This window comes from Tachyglossus aculeatus, chromosome 4 (assembly GCF_015852505.1).
Source record: "Tachyglossus aculeatus isolate mTacAcu1 chromosome 4, mTacAcu1.pri, whole genome shotgun sequence".
Taxonomy (NCBI): Eukaryota; Metazoa; Chordata; class Mammalia; order Monotremata; family Tachyglossidae; genus Tachyglossus; species Tachyglossus aculeatus.
In genome coordinates, this window is record NC_052069.1 from 87,760,925 (window position 1) to 87,777,079 (window position 16,155).

The 16,155-nt window shown below is 52.9% G+C and overlaps 1 protein-coding gene across 1 annotated transcript in view; it reads left to right on the forward strand.

Annotated features, from left to right (window-relative positions):
- Positions 1 to 13,951, forward strand: part of GDF6 (growth differentiation factor 6) — a 35,141-nt gene extending 21,190 nt beyond the window's left edge. The window contains exons 3-6 of the mRNA XM_038745640.1: positions 11,771 to 11,879; positions 12,021 to 12,727; positions 12,782 to 13,472; positions 13,603 to 13,951. Coding sequence (XP_038601568.1) covers positions 11,771 to 11,879; positions 12,021 to 12,727; positions 12,782 to 13,472; positions 13,603 to 13,951 — 1,856 coding nt within the window. The remainder of the gene's footprint in view (positions 1 to 11,770; positions 11,880 to 12,020; positions 12,728 to 12,781; positions 13,473 to 13,602) is intronic.
- Positions 13,952 to 16,155: the final 2,204 nt, after the last annotated feature.

Genomic DNA, 16,155 nt, shown 5'->3' on the forward strand with positions numbered 1-16,155 from the left:
CAGTCAGATTTATTGAGCGCTTACTATGTGCAGAGCACTGTACTAAGCGCTCGGGAAAGAACAGTAGAGCAATAAAGAGAGACAATCTCTGCCCATCATCACAGTTCTGCCCTCCCCTGCCTGCTCTCCCCCCAAACACAAATAGACAGCTGGTCACTCTGGTCTGAACGCCCCAGAAAGCAATGATCCGGAATCACTCAGTTGGATTTATTGAGCGCTTACTGTGTGCAGAGCACTGTACTAAGCGCTCGGGAAAGAATACAATAAAGAGAGACAATCTCTGCCCATCATCACAGTTCTGCCCTCCCCTGCCTGCTCTCCCCCCAAACACAAATAGACAGCTGGTCACTCTGGTCCCAACGCCCCAGAAAGCAATGATCCAGATTCGTTCAGTCGGATTTATTGAGCGCTTCCTGCGTGCAGAGCACTGTACTAAGCGCTCGGGAAAGAACAGTACAGCAATAAAGAGAGACAATCTCTGCCCGTCATCACAGTCTCCCACCATAGAGAAGCAGCGTGGCTTAATGGCAAGAGCCCGGGCTGGGGAATCAGAGGACCTGGGTTCTAATCCCGGCTCCGCCGCTTGTCTGCTGTGTGACCTTGCGCAAGTCACTTCTCTGTGCCTCAGTGACCTCATCTGCAAAATGGGGATGAAGACCGTGAGCCCCATGTGGGACAACCTGATTACCTTGTATCTCCCCCAGCGCTTTGAACAGTGCTTGGCACATAGTAAGCGCTTAACAAATGCCGTCATTGCCTCAGTGACCTCATCTGTAAAATGGGCATGAAGACTGTGAGCCCCATGGGGGGGACAGGGACTGTATCCACCCTGATTAGAATGTATCTTCCCCAGCACTTATAACAGTGCTCGGCACAGAGCAAGTGATTCCCAAATACCGTCATTATTATTATAATTAGAGGCTGTGCATGTGTGTACATGTATGTGCATTTGTGTGAGGTGAGAGCTAGGAGGAGCCTGGCGGGAAGGATAATAATAATAATAATAATAATAATAATAATGGCATTTATTAAGTGCTTACTATGTAGAAAGCACTGTTCTAAGTGCTGGGGAGGTTACAATCAATGGTATGATGTGCAGAGCACTAAAGCACTTGGGGGAATTCAGAAATTCATTTCTTATGTTCTTATAATAATAATGGCATTTATTAAGCACTTACTATGTGCAAAGCACTGTTCTTTTAGACTGTGAGCCCACTGTTGGGTAGGGACTGTCTCTATATGTTGCCAATTTGTACTTCCCAAGCGCTTAGTACAGTGCTCTGCACATAGTAAGCGCTCAATAAATGCGATTGATGATGGGGAGGTTACAATCGATGGTATGTTGTGCAGAGCAGTACTTAAGCACTTGGGGGAATACAGAAATGCATTTGTTTTGTGTTGTTGTCTGTCTCCCCCTTCTAGACTGTGAGCCTCTTGTTGGGTAGTGACGCTCTATCTGTGGCCAAATTGTACTTTCCCAGAGCTTTAGTACAGTGCTCTGCACACAGTAAGTGCTCAATAAATACGATTGAATTCATTCTTTTATTCAATCGTATTTACACACTGTACTAAGCGCTTGGGAAGTACAAGTTGGCAACATATATGAATGAATAATAATAATAATAATGGCATTTATTAAGCACTTACTATGTGCAAAGCACTGTTCTAAGCGCTGGGGAATTTACAAGGTGATCAGGTTGTCCCACGTGGGGCTCACAGTCTTAATCCCCATTTTACAGAGGAGGTAACTGAGGCCCAGAGAAATGAAGGGACTTGCCCGAAGTCACACAGCTGACCAGTGGCAGAGCCGGGATTTGAACCGATGACCTCTGACTTCAAAGCCCGGGCTCTTTCCGCTGAGCCACGCTGCTTCCCTACTTCCCAAGCGCTTAGTACAGTGCTGTGCACACAGTAAGCGCTCGATAAGTACGACGGAATGAATGAGCGAATGAATGAAGCACTGTTAGTAAATATGTACAAGTAAAATAGAAATTTGTACAAACATATATACAGGTGCTGTGGGGAGGGGAAGGAGGTAGGGCAGGGGGGATGGGGAGAAGGAGAGGAAAAAGGGGGCTCAGTCTGGGAAGGCCTCCTGGAGGAGGTGAGCTCTCAGTAGGGCTTTGAAGGGAGGAAGAGAGCTAGTTTGGCGGATATGTGGAGAGGGAGGGCATTCCAGGCCAGGGGGAGGACATGGGCCGGGGGTCGATGGCGGGAAAGGCGAGAACAGGGCCCAATGAAGAGATGAGCGGCAGAGGAGCGGAGGGTGCGGGCTGGGCTGGAGAAGGAGAGAAGGGAGGTGAGGTAGGAGGGGGCGAGGGGATGGACAGCCTTGAAGCCCAGGGTGAGGAGTTTTTGTTTGATGCGTAGGTTGACTGGTAGCCACTGGAGATTTTTGAGAAGGGGAGTGACATGCCCAGAGCATTTCTGCACAAAGATGATCCAGGCAGCAGCGTGAAGTAATGAAATGGTTTTCCGGTCCTGCGCTTCTATGGCGGTAGATGGCATGGAGAGGCGGCGATGGGTCCGTGTCTGCCGGCTCGGCAGCCTGGGGCCCGGGGACATTTAGCTGGAAAAGGGCCAAATGCTGGCACTTAATAATATAATAGTAATAATGATGGCATTTATTAAGCACTTACTATGTGCAAAGCACTGTTCTAAGCGCTGGGGAGGTTACAAGGTGATGAGGTTGTCCCACGGGGGGCTCACAGTCTTAATTCCCATTTTACAGATTAGGTCACGGGGGCACAGAGAAGTGAAGTGACTTGCCCAGAGTCACACAGCTGACAATTGGCGAGCCGGGATTTGAACCCATGACCCCTGACTCCAAAGCCCAGGTTCCTTCCACTGAGCCACGCTGCTTCTCAAGGAGAAGGACCATGCGGGATTTTTACACATTGAGCTGCGCGTTCTGCCCTCCCGGCTCTGTGCTCTTCCCCCACGCCCCGCTGGTCTGGTCTGCCTGTCTCAGCAGATGATAATTTCTCTTATGCCGTCGAGTCGTCTCCCACCCGCAGCGACACCACGGGCACGTTCGTTCATTAAATCCTATTTAGTGAGCGCATGCTGTGTGCAGAGCACTGTACTAAGTGCTTGGGAAGTACCATTCAGCAACAAATAGAGACAATCCCTACCCAACAACAGGCTCACATCTCTTCCAGGACGCCCCACCTCCACCTGCAATCGTTCTGGTAGTGGATCCCTAGAGTTTTGGGGTTTTTTTGGTAAAAATACAGAAATGGTTTATTTACCATTGCCTTCTTCCATGCAGTAAATGAGTCTCTGCCCTTGACTCTCTCCCCATGACACTGCTGCCCAGCACAGGGGAGTTTTGACTTGTCGCAGATTGCCTGAACTTGCTAGCCACTGGCCAAGCTAGGAAGGGAATGGGTAGGCCTCTGCTTGACTCTCCCTTCCCAAAGTTGAGCCCGGTAACTCTCCAGTTGCCACCCTGAGAGATACCTGCTAGCTAGGGGGAGGAAACCATTGGTTCCAAGAAATTAATTCCCAAAAAATATCTCAGTGGCATCTCATAGCTTCCTCTTTTCCTTTCTTCCCTTTCTCTCCTGCTTCTTCGCCCACTTCTTTCTTGTTTTTTTTTTTTAAATGATGATGGTATTTGTTAAGTGCTTACTATGTGCAAAGCACTGTTCTAAGCACTGGGGGGATACAAGGTGATCAGGTTGTCCCACGTGGGGCTCACAGTCTTAATCCCCATTTTACAGATGAGGGAACTGAGGCACAGAGAAGTTAAGTGACTTGCCCAAAGTCACACAGCTGACAATTGGCGGAGTGTTCTGTGTACCAATCTAGACCTCACTCCTTTCCCATCTAAGCCCTTTTATCTAGAAAGGAATTAATCTATACAAGAAGGACTTCCTCAAGACACTTTATAACTCAGTGGTTTAATATATTTTTTAAAATCAATCAATCAATCAATCAGTCGTATTTATTGAGTGCTTACTGTGTGCAGAGCACTGTACTAAGCGCTTGGGAAGTACAAGTTGGCAACATACAGAGACGGTCCCTACCCAACAGTGGGCTCACAGTCTAAAAGATGACAGAGGATTCCTGCCAACCTCACGAATGACATTTTTGAGAGACTCATTTATCCAGTTGTCAGAAGTTAATCAGTATTAGAAAGAGGAATTCCATGATCTTAAAGATCCCTTCTCACCCGAATTGCCCCACTTACATCCTCTGTCTGGTAGGGTTAGGAAATAGGTCCCGGGACAAAAGGTAGATTGAGACCTTAATGTTGGTAAAGAGATTTTCCTGGTTTAGTCCTTATCGACCTTTTTTTGAAGATAATAATAATAATGACAATAATGGTATTTGTTAAGTGATTACTATGTGCCAGGCACTATTCTAAGCTCTGGGGTAGATACAAGATAATCAGGTTGGACACATGCCACTTACAGCTATTTGGCTCCTGTTTCTGCACCCCTCCAATTTCTCTTAAAATCCCAAGTGGAAAATTAAAGCAATATTCACAGAGATATAACAATTGAAACAAGCAGATGCCCCCCTCCTTCCTCCCACCCCCGTCGCCCAACCAGCCTTCCCAAGCGAAGGAAACACTATAGGGAGTTTTCCTGAAGGCTTGCTTGGGCTAAGTGCCAAGTTGAGGGAAACTATGAAATATCACTGACACTGCTGTTTGAAAAGCCCTGGTTTAGCTAGGTGGGAGAGAATTATTCCAGAGCGATGGCTTTCTTCAAGGAAAACAATTTCCATGAAGCTCTGGCATCCCGCAGTTACAGCCCCCGTTTCGAAGGAGCTGCAGGCAGCCGTGAATTCCCGAAGGGAAGAGGCTGCATGTGCCGGGAAGTTTCCGCATGTGCCACTCTTGCAAGCACTGGGCCGTGAGAACCCCGATGTTCACCTGTGTTTCATGGCGGTGTTTTAGAAGCACATGGTCAGTGTCACAGAGAACCTGGCAGATGTGTGGATTTGTCCAAAGGAAGGAAAAAAAAAAGGCTTGGGGTTTGGGGGGGTGGAGAGAAAAATCTCCCGGTTAAGGGTAACCTCTCAAAGATCAGAAAGCCCCTCCGGCTTCAGGACAACTTTCTCCTGCCTCTATAAACCGATCTGCAAACCGAAATGCGACCGCCCACTGTTCTGGGAGGAGAATGAAAACGGTGTCCTCTGGGAACATGGCCTAGTGGATAGAGCAAGGGCCTGGGAGCGGAAGGTCACGGATTCTAATCCTGGTTCTGCCCCATATCTGCTGTCTGACCTTTACTTCTCTGTGCCTCAGTCCCCTCATTTTGGTAAAATGGGGATTGAGACCGTGAGCCCCACGTGGGACGGGAACTGTGTCCAACCCGATTAGCTTGTATCCACCACAGCTCTTAGTAGAGTGCCTGGCACACAGTAAGTGCTTAACAAATACCACAATTATTATTATTATTATTTTCCTTTCGCCTATGGCTACATGGTTCGCATACAGGCAAAGCCACGAGGTTCCCAAAAATCTATTATTATTTTATTACTGATAATCACGTTGATGAGTAATTGTGGTATTGATTAAGCATTTACTCTGTGCTAAGCCCTGAGGTAGATAGATGATGGTGATGATGGTATTTGCTAAGCGCTTACTGTGTGCCAAGTACTGTTCTAAGCACTGGGGATCAGGTAATCAGGTTGTCCCACGTAGGGCTCACAGTCTTAATCCCCATTATACAGATGAGAGAACTGAGGCACAGAGAAGTTAGTGACTTGCCCAAAGTCACTCAGCTGACAAGTGGCGGAGTCAGGATTAGAACCCATGACCTCTGACTCCCAATCACGGGCTCTTTCATTCATTCATTCGATCGTTTTTATTGAGCACTTACTGTGTGCAGAGCACTGTACTAAGCGCTTGGGAAGTACAAGTTGGCAGGGAAGTACAAGTTGGCAAACTTTCCATTGAGCCACGCTGCTTCTCTAAATATCTTCTAAAGATGGATGATCATCAGGTGCCACATGGGGCTTACAGTCTGAGTAGGAGGGAGAACAGGTATTGAATCCCCATTTTAAGAGGAGGGATCCGAGGCACAGAGAAGTTAAGCGACTTGCCCAAGGTCACAGAGCGGACGAGTGAAATTAGAACCCAGGTCCTTTGACTCCCAGCCCGGGCTCTTTCCACTGAGCCACGCTGGTTCCCTCCTTTGAACACCCCCACTGGAAGGGTCAGTGGCCTGAAGGGGAGGACAATCCCCTTGATACACGAGGGAAAGTGATTCAATCAGTGGCATTATTATTATTTTCTAGACTGTGAGCCCGCTTGTTGGGTAGGGACCGTCTCTATATGTTGCCAACTTGGACTTCCCAAGCGCTTAGTACAGTGCTCTGCACACAGTAAGCGCTCAGTAAATATGATTGATTGATTATTTGGTGCATACTGTGTGCTGAGCGCTGGATTAAGTGCGTGGGGGAGGACGGTACAATAAAGTTGAAAGATAGGATGATGATGGCACTTGTTAAGCGCTTACTATGTGCCAAGCACTTGGCCTCCACCTTGCTTAAGGTTTAGTGGGGGATTCTATAATCCAGCAGAGTCACGAGATTTGGGGGGCCATATAATAATAATAATAATAATTTTGCTATTTGTTAAGCGCTTACTATGTGCTGAGCACCCGTTCTAAGCGCTGGGGTAGATACAGGGTAATCAGGTTGTCCCACGGGGGGCTCCCAGTCTTCACCCCCATTTTACAGTTGAGGTAACTGAGGCCCTGAGAAGTGAAGTGACCTGCCCAAAGTCACCCAGCTGACAAGTGGCAGAGCCGGGATTAGAACCCACGACCTCTGCCTCCTAAACCCGGGCTCTTTCCACTGAGCCACGCCGCTTCTGTAGCCATACCTGGGCTAGGACCAGAGGCTGAACCCAGAAGAGAGCTTTGGAAGGTGAGAGGCAGAAGACAGCGCCATGGAAGTAGTTTTGGACGGTCTCTGCTGAACCCCCATTGATTTTTGACATGACCCCGGTCGGTCCGAAGGTCCCGTCTTCCAATCAATCGATCAATCGTATTTATTGAGCGCTGACTGTGTGCAGAGCACTGGACTGAGCGCTTGGGAAGTCCAAGTTGGCAACATATAGAGACGGTCCCTACCCAACAGTGGACTTCCATAAATCAACCGGCTGTTGATCCCCCCAACCCAGAATCAATCAATAGTATTTATTGAGCGCTTACTGCCAGAGCACTGTACTAAGCGCTTGGGAAGTCCAAGTTGGCAACATATAGAGACAGTCCCTACCCAACAGTGGGCTTCCATAAATCAACCGGCTGTTGATCCCCCCCCGCCCCCCACCAGAATCAATCATATTTATTGAGCGCTTACTGTGTGTAGAGCACTGTACTAAGCGCTTGGGAAGTACAAGTTGGCAACATCTAGAGACGGTCTTTCCCCGTTCCCCTCTCTAACCCTTCCCCGCGACTCCACCTCAGGTTGGGCCACGCACCGGTTCCCGAGAGCCGCGGCCTCCGAAATCAATGAAGCCCGGCTTGGGAAGGCGGCAGAGGGTCGAACGCAGGCTCCAGTGGGACGCTTTTACTGTTGAAACCGACCCAAACTTTACTAGCTTCTGGGGAAAGCCAGGAGCTTTGGGGATTTTTGTATTTGCTGGGTTGTAAACATTTTATGGGCAGGCAGCTCCGGGGGAAATCTGGTTAGCTTTCCGCCTTGCACGTTGGATTGCGTGTGGGGCTTCGGGAACGAACGTGTCAAAAAAGAAGTCCAGGTTGAGGCTAGGCCCGGGAATATTTTCCTTGGATTTTGAAAGCCCTTTCCCCTCCCCGCGGATATCTTCTCCCCAGTTGTGCATCAGCTGCGAAAGTCCACCTCGGGTACCAGGTTAAGCGGGGAGCTTGAATCTTTTTCTGCTGGGAGTGGATTCCTGGTTTCACCTCTTCGGACGGTCACTTTTTGGCGTCCGCTGGGATCCGCCGCGGAGTCCTTTTCTCTCTGGATCCACCACGGAGTCCTTTTCTCTCTCTGACTCCGTCTTTGGGTGGAATGTGGGGGGCGACCCCTCGTTTCCTTTTTTCTCTTGCTCGCTCTGGGCAGGGAACGTGCCTGCTGATTCGGTTTTACTCTTCCCAAGTGCTTAGTACAGTGCTCTGCATACAGTAAGCACTCAATAATAATAATAACGATGGCATTATCATCTTGCCTCCTTCCCTTTCCCACAGCACCTGTATATATGTTTGTACATATTTATTACTCTATTTTACTTGTACATATCTATTCTATTTATTTTATTTTGTTAATATGTTTGGTTTTGTTCTCTGTCTCCCCCTTCTAGTCTGTGAGCCCACTGTTGTGTAGGGCCTGTCTATATGTTGCCAACTTGGACTTCCCAAGCGCTTAGTACAGTGCTCTGCACACAGTAAGTGCTCAATAAATACAACTGAATGATTGAATTTATTAAGTGCTTGCTATGCGCAAAGCACTGTTCTAAGCGCTGGGGAGGTTACAAGGTGATCAGGTTGTCCCACGGTGGGGGGTCACGGTCTTCATCCCCATTGAACAGATGAGGGAACTGAGGCCCAGAGAAGTGAAGTGACTCGCCCCAAGTCACACGGCTGACAGTTGGCGGAGCCGGGATTTGAACCCACGACCTCTGACTCCAAAGCCCGGGCTCTTTCCACTGAACCACACAATAAATGCCATTGATTGATTAGCTTTAATCAGCCCTAGGCAGTGCCTCTCCAAGCTACCTAGTGAATTTTGCTTGTCATCATCATCATCATCAATCGTATTTATTGAGCGCTTACTGTGTGCAGAGCACTGTACTAAGTGCTTGGGAAGTACAAATTGGCAACATATAGAGACAGTCCCTACCCAACAGTGGGCTCACAGTCTAAAACGGCAGTCTAAAACTGTCCTCAATGGCAGGTTTTCTTTGGGGAAGGGGGAGGAGGGAGGTCACTCAGATCATCATTTTGACCCTCTCTTCACTCTGCCTGTACAGTCCCCGCCCGAAGGACAAAACTTCCTTGAGTACCAATGAAAGGAATTTAACTTGGAGAGGTTTTCCTTTTATCATGTGAGACAGAGAGAGGGGGAGACAGAGAGAGAAAGAGATGGTCAGTCAATCATATTATTGAGTGTTTACTGTGTGCGGCGCACTGTACTAAGCACTTGAGAGAGAACAATATAACCGGCATTTCCTGCCCACAACGAGCTTACAGTCTAGAGGGGGAGACAGACATTAATATAAATAAAATTACATAAGTGCACATTTGATCAAATTTACTGAGCACTTACTGTGTACTAAGTGCTTGGGTGAGTACGTTATAACAACAAGCAGACACATTCCCTGCCCACAGTGAGCTTACAGTTTGTGGGGAGGGGGTGTGGGGGGAGACTGACATTAATATAATAATAATAAATAATAATATAAATAATTTGAAGGGGAGGGAGAGAAAATGAGAGTGAGGGAAAAGACAATGAGGGAAAGAGAGGGAAAGAGAGAATAAGAGAATGAGAAGAGAAAAAGAGAGAATGAGAAAGAATGGGAGACAGAGAGAATAAGAGAAAGAGAATGAGAAGAGAAAGAGAGAACGAGAAAGAGAATGGGAGACAGAGAGAATAAGAGAAAGAGAATGAGAAGAGAAAGAATGAGAAAGAGAATGGGAGACAGAGAAAATAAGAGAAAGAAGAGAGAATGAGAAACACAGAAAGAATGAGAGAGAATGAGAAACAGAGAATGAGAAACACAGAAAGTGAGAGAATGCCAGAAAGATGAGAAAGAATGAGAAAAAGAAGAAAATGAGAGAACGAGAAACAGAGAATGAGACAAAAAGTGAGAGAACGAGTGAGAAAGAGAATGAGAGAACAAGAGAAAGTGAGAATGATAGAAAATGAGAGAATAATAATAATAATAATGATGATGATGATGATGATGATGATGATGATGATGATGATGGTATTTTGTTAAACGCTTACTATGTGTGAAGCACTGTTCTAAGTGCTGGTGGGGATACAAGGTGATCAGATTTTCCCACGTGGGGCTCACAAGTGACTTGACCAAAGTCACCCAGTTGACAAGCGGTGGGGCCGGGATTAGAACCCACGACCTCTGACTCCCAACCCGGGGCTCTTTCCGTTGAGCCAGGCTGAATGAGAGTAAGAATGAGAGCCAGAGAATGAGAAAAAGAGATAAAAGATGAGATGGGGGGACGGGAGGGCAGGGGGATGTTCCTGCAGAGGATTCTGACGGGTTTGACACCTGTCCACTTGTTTTGTGTTTTTGTCTGTCTCCTCCTTCTAGACTGGGAGCCCGTTGTTGGGGAGAGACCGTCTCTGTTGCTGAATTGTAGTTTCCCAAGCGCTTAGTACAGTGCTCTGCACACAGTAAGCGCTCAATAAATACGATTGAATGAATGAGGATGCTATGCTGCCGCCAGCTTCCAGTGGGGCGCGGAGGGGGAGTGGCCAGGGAGGGCCACACGGTGGATGAGGAGGGGCAGACTGGGGAAAGGGGAAAATAATGGTGGTATTTGTTAAGTGTTTGTGTGCAAAGCACTGTTCTAAGCGCTGGGGGGGATACAAGGTGATCATATTGTCCCATGTGGGGCCTCACAGTCTTCACCCCCATTTTGCAGATGAGGGAACTGAGGCATAGAGAAGTTAAGTGACTTGCCCAAAGTCACACAGCTGACAAGTGGTGGAGCTGGGATTTGAAAAGGGAGGAAGAAAAGGGGAAAAGGGAGGAAGAAAGAATGGGGAAAAGGAAGAGAGAAAAGGGGAAAAGGAAGAAAGAGGGGAAAAGGGAGAAGGAAAAGGGAGAAAGATAAGGGGAAAAGGGAAGAAGAAAAGGGGAAAAGGAAGAAGGAGAAGGGAGAAAGACGAGGGGAAAAGGGAGAAAGAAAGGGGAAAAGGAAGAAGGAGAAGGGAGAAAGACGATGGGAAAAGGGAGAAAACGATGGGAAATGGGAGGAAGACGAGGGGAAATGGGAGAAAGACGAGGGGAAAAGGGAGAAAGATGAGGGGAAAAGGGAGAAAGACGAGGAGAAAAGGGAGAAAGAAAAGGGGAGGAAGAAAAGGGGAGAGGGAGGAAGACAAGGGGAAAAGGGGAAGAGGGAGAAAGAAAAGGGGAGGAAGAAAAGGGGAGAGGGAGGAAGACAAGGGGAAAAGGGGAAGAGGGAGAGAAGGGGAAAAGAAAAAAGGGGAAAATGGAGGAAGGCAAGAGGAAAAGGAAGGAAGACAAGGGGAAAAGGAAGGAAGACAAGGGGAAAAGGGAAGAAGACAAGGGGAAAGGGGGTAGAGGGGGGAAAAGGGAGGAAGGCAAGGGGAAAAGGCAGGAAGACAAGGGGAAAAGGGAGGAAGACAAGGGGAAAAGGGAGGACGGCAAGGGGAAAAGGGAAGAAGACAAGGGGAAAAGGGAAGAAAACAAGGGGAAAAGGGAAGAAGGCAAGGGGAAAAGGGAAGAAGGCAAGGGGAAAAGGGAAGAAGGCAAGGGGAGAAGAGAGGGAGAAAAGGAGAAACCGGAGAAAAGGGGAAAGGGGAGGAAGACAAGGGGAAAAGGGAGAAGGAAAAGGGAGGAAGACAAGGGGAAAAGGGAGAAGGAAAAGGGGAAAATGGAAGAAGACAATGGCAAAATGGAGGAAGCCAAGGGGAAAAGGGGGAAAAAGGGAGGCAGAAGGGCGAGCTTCTGGAAGGGCGGGCGGGTGGATCCCCCAGCCCCCGTTCCCCTGGGGCGTCCGGCGGGGGAGCCGGGCGGATTTGCCCCCCTTCGAGGGACCCTCGCTGATCCTGCTTCTCTTTTGTACCGCTGTGTCAGACTTGTCGTGTGTCAGCCCCCTGCGGGCACAGACCTATCTGTTCGACCTGGCCACGCTCGCCGACCACGAGGAGCTGCTGGGCGCCCAGCTCCGCCTCTTCCGCCGCGCCGCCGCCTCCGCACCGCCCCCTGCCGGACGACACCCCACCGCCCCCGCGGCGCCCCCTGCCGGACACCACCCCGCCAACGCCGCCCCCGCGGCGCCCCCTGCCGGACACCACCCCGCAGCGCCCCCTGCCGGACACCGGCACCCCGCGGCGCCCCCTGCTGCCGGCCCGCTGCACGTGCAGCTCTTCCCCTGCCGGTCCCGCCGCCTCCTGGCCGCGCGCACCCTGGACCCGCGCGGGGCGCCCCCCGCCGGCTGGGAGGTGTTCGACGTGTGGCAGGGCCTGCGCCGCCGGCCGCGGCAGCAGCAGCAGCGGCGGACGCTGTGCCTGGAGCTCAGGGGGACCCCGGCCCCGGCCCCGGCCCCGGCCCCGGCCCCGGAGGCGCCCGGCGGAGTGGCCCGGCCGCGGCCGCGGCCGCCGCCGGACCTGCGGAGCCTGGGGTTCGGGCGCCGGGGGCGGCCGCCGCAGGAGCGGGCCCTGCTCGTCGTCTTCACCAGGTCGCGGCGGAGGAACCTGTTCGCCGAGATGCGGGAGCAGCTGGGGGGCGGTGGCGGCGGCGGCGGCGGCCGCGCCCCCTTGGCAGGTGCCTTCGCCGGCCGCGGCCCAATCGGATGCTTCCCCGCGCCCGAAGGCCACGCCTCCGCCGCCTGCCGCGGGCCAATGGCAGGCGTCCCCCCGCTCGGAGGCCCCGCCCCCTCCGCCGAAAGCCCCGTTCCCATCGGATGCCGCGCCCGCCTGGGATGCCGCGCCCCCTCCGCGGGCCTCGGACCAATGGGAGGCGTCTCCGTGCCGGGAGGCCACGCCCCCTCCGCGGACCGCGGGCCAATGGGAGGCGTCTGCGGGCCGGGAGGCCACGCCCGCCGATAAGGCCCCGCCCCTTCCGCGGGCCAATTCCCATTGGGAGGTGTCTCCGCGCTGGGAGGCCCCGCCCCCTTCTCGGGCCTCGGGCCAATGGGAGGCGTCTCCTCCGCGCGGGGAGGCGTCTCCGCGCGGGGAGGCCACGCCCACCCCGAAGGACACGCCTGCGGAGGGCCCATGGGCGGTGTCTCCGCGCCGGGAGGCCACGCCCACCGCGAGGACCACGCCCCCTTCACTGGCCGCGGACCAATGGGAGGTGTCTCCGCGCGGGAAGGCCACGCCCCCTCCTTCGTCCGCGGGCCAATGGGCGGTGTCTCCGCGCAGGGAGGCTACGGAGGCCACGCCCCCTCCGCAATTCGCGGACCAATGGGAGGCGTCTCCGCGCGGGGAGGCCACGCCTACCCCGAAGGACACGGCCCCTCCGCAATCGGTGGACCAATGGGAGCCGTCTCCGAGCTGGGAGGCTACACCCACCCCGAAGACCACGCCCCCTCCGCAATCGGCCGACCAATGGAAGCCGTCCCCGCGCTGGGGGGCTACACCCACCTCGAAGGCCACGCCCCCTCCGCAATCGGCGGACCAATGGGAGGCGTCTCCGCGCGGGGAGGCCCCGCCCCCTCCGCGGGCCGCGGGCCAATGGGAGGCGTCTCCGCGTCGGTCGGCCGCGCTCCCGCCCCAGCGGGTTCCCACGGTCCGTTCCCCTTCCCGGTCGGTCGGCGGGCGCCGCCGCCGTCTTGGCCGGCCCCATCCCAATCCCCATCCCAATCCCCATCCCCATCCCAATCCCCATCCCAATCCCCATCCCAATCCCCATCCTTCCCGCCCGGCCCCCCGTCGCCGCGGCCCCCGCGCCTTGTCGTCGGTCAGCCGGCACGGCAAGCGGCACGGCAAGAAGGCGCGGCTGCGCTGCGGCCGCAAAGCCCTGCACGTGAACTTCAAGGAGCTGGGCTGGGACGATTGGATCATCGCCCCGCTGGAGTACGAGGCCTACCACTGCGACGGGCTCTGCGACTTCCCGCTGCGCTCGCACCTGGAGCCCACCAACCACGCCATCATCCAGACGCTGATGAACTCCATGGACCCCGGCGCCGCGCCGCCCAGCTGCTGCGTGCCCACCAAGCTCACCCCCATCAGCATCCTCTACATCGACGCCGGCAACAACGTGGTCTACAAGCAGTACGAGGACATGGTGGTGGAAGCCTGCGGCTGCAGGTAGCCGACCCACCCACCCACCGACCGACCGACCGCCCCCCGGGGTCCCCTTCCCTCCCCTTCCCTCCTCCGGGCCCGTCGTCACAGGAATGACAGTCGTGGCGCTTGCCGAGCGCTCACTAGGGGACAAGCGCTGTCCTAAGCGCTGGGGGAGATACAAGATCATCAGGTTGTCCCACGTGGGGCTCGCAGTCTTCATCCCCGTTTGACAGATGAGAGGACTGAGGCCCAGAGAGTGACAATAATAATGCTGATGTTGGTCTCTGTTAAGTGCTAAGTATGTGGCAAGCACTGTTCTAAGCGCTGGGGGACGTGCAAGGTCATCAGCTTGTCCCCCGTGGGGCTCACAGTCTTCATCATCCTTTGACAGATGAGAGGACTGAGGCCCAGAGAGTCATAACGATTGGCATTTGTTAGCTCTTACTATGTCCTAAGCGCTGGGGGAGATACAAGGTCATCAGGTTGTCCCACGTGGGGCTCCCAGTCTTCATCCCCGTTGGACGGATGAGGGAACTGAGGCCCAGAGAGTAAGAATAATAATGATAATGTTGGTCTTTGTTAAGTGCTAAGTATGTGGCAGGCACTGTTCTAAGCGCTGGGGGACATGCAAGGTCATCAGGTTGTCCCACGTCGGGCTCCCAGTCTTCATCCCCATTTGGTAGATGAGGGAACTGAGGCCCAGAGAGTAATAATGATTGGCATTTGTTAGCTCTTACTATGGGCCAAGCACTGTTCTAAGCGCTGGGGGAGATATAAGGTCATCAGGTTGTCCCACGTGGGGCTCACAGACTTCATCCCCATTTGACAGATGAGGGAACTGAGGCCCAGAGAGGAATAATAATAATGATAATGTTGGTCTTTGTTAAGTGCTATGTGGCAAGCACTGTTCTAACAGCTGGTGGGGGGGGGGGGGGATGCAAGGTGAACAGGTTGTCCCACGTGGGGCTCACAGACTTCATCCCCATTTGACAGATGAGGGAACTGAGGCCCAGAGAGGAATAATAATAATGATAATGTTGGTCTTTGTTAAGTGCTATGTGGCAAGCACTGTTCTAACAGCTGGTGGGGGGGGGGGATGCAAGGTGAACAGGTTGTCCCACGTGGGGCTCACAGACTTCATCCCCATTTGACAGATGCGGGAACTGAGGCCCAGAGAATAATAATGATTGACATTTGTGGCCCCGCCCACCCCGAAGGCCACGCCACCTCCGCAATGCGCGGACCAATGGGAGGCATATCCACGAGGGGAGGTACCGCCCCCTCCTCCATCCGCGGGCCAATGGGAGGTGTTCCCGCGCGGGGAGGCCACGCCCACCCCGAAGGACACACCCTCTTAGGCCGCGGGGCAATGGGAGCTGTTTCCTCGCGGGAAGGCCACGCCCCTCCTTCGTCCGCGGGCCAATGGGGGGCGTTTCCGCGCAGGGAGGCCACGCCCACATCGAAGGCCACGCCCCCCACACGGGCAGCGGTCCAATGGGAGGCGTATCCGCGCGGGGAGGCCACGCCCACCCCCGAAGGCCACGCCCCCTCCGCAATCCGCGGGCCAGTGGGAGAGCGCTGGGGGAGATACAAGGTGATCAGGTTGTCCCAGGTGGGGCTTACAGTCTTCATCCCCATTTGACAATCAATCAATCAATCAATCAATCAATCAATCGTATTTATTGAGCGCTTACTGTGTGCAGAGCACTGTACTAAGAGCTTGGGAAGTACAAGTTGGCAACATATAGAGACAGTCCCTACCCAACAGTGGGCTCACAGTCTAAAAGGGGGAGACAGATGAGGGAACTGAGGCCCAGAGAGTAATAATAATAATGATAATGTTGGTATTTGTTAAGCGCTAACTATGCGGCAAGCACTGTTCTAAGCGCGGGGTTTGGCGGGGGGATACAAGGTAATCAAGGTTGTCCCAGGTGGGGCTGACAGTCTTCATCCCCATTTGACAGATGAGGGAATTGAGGCCCAGAGAAGTGATGTGACTTGCCCAAAGTCACCCAGCTGACAAGTGGCAGAGGCGGGATTAGAACCCGTGACCTCTGAGTCCCAAGCCCGGGCTCTTGCCCCTGAGCCACGCTGCTTGTACTTCCCAAGCGCTTAGTACAGTGCTCTGCACACAGTAAGCGTTCAATCAATACGATTGAATGAATGAATGAATGCTTCCTAAGCACCTAGCTCAGTGCTCTGCACACAGTAAGCGCTCAATCAGTACGA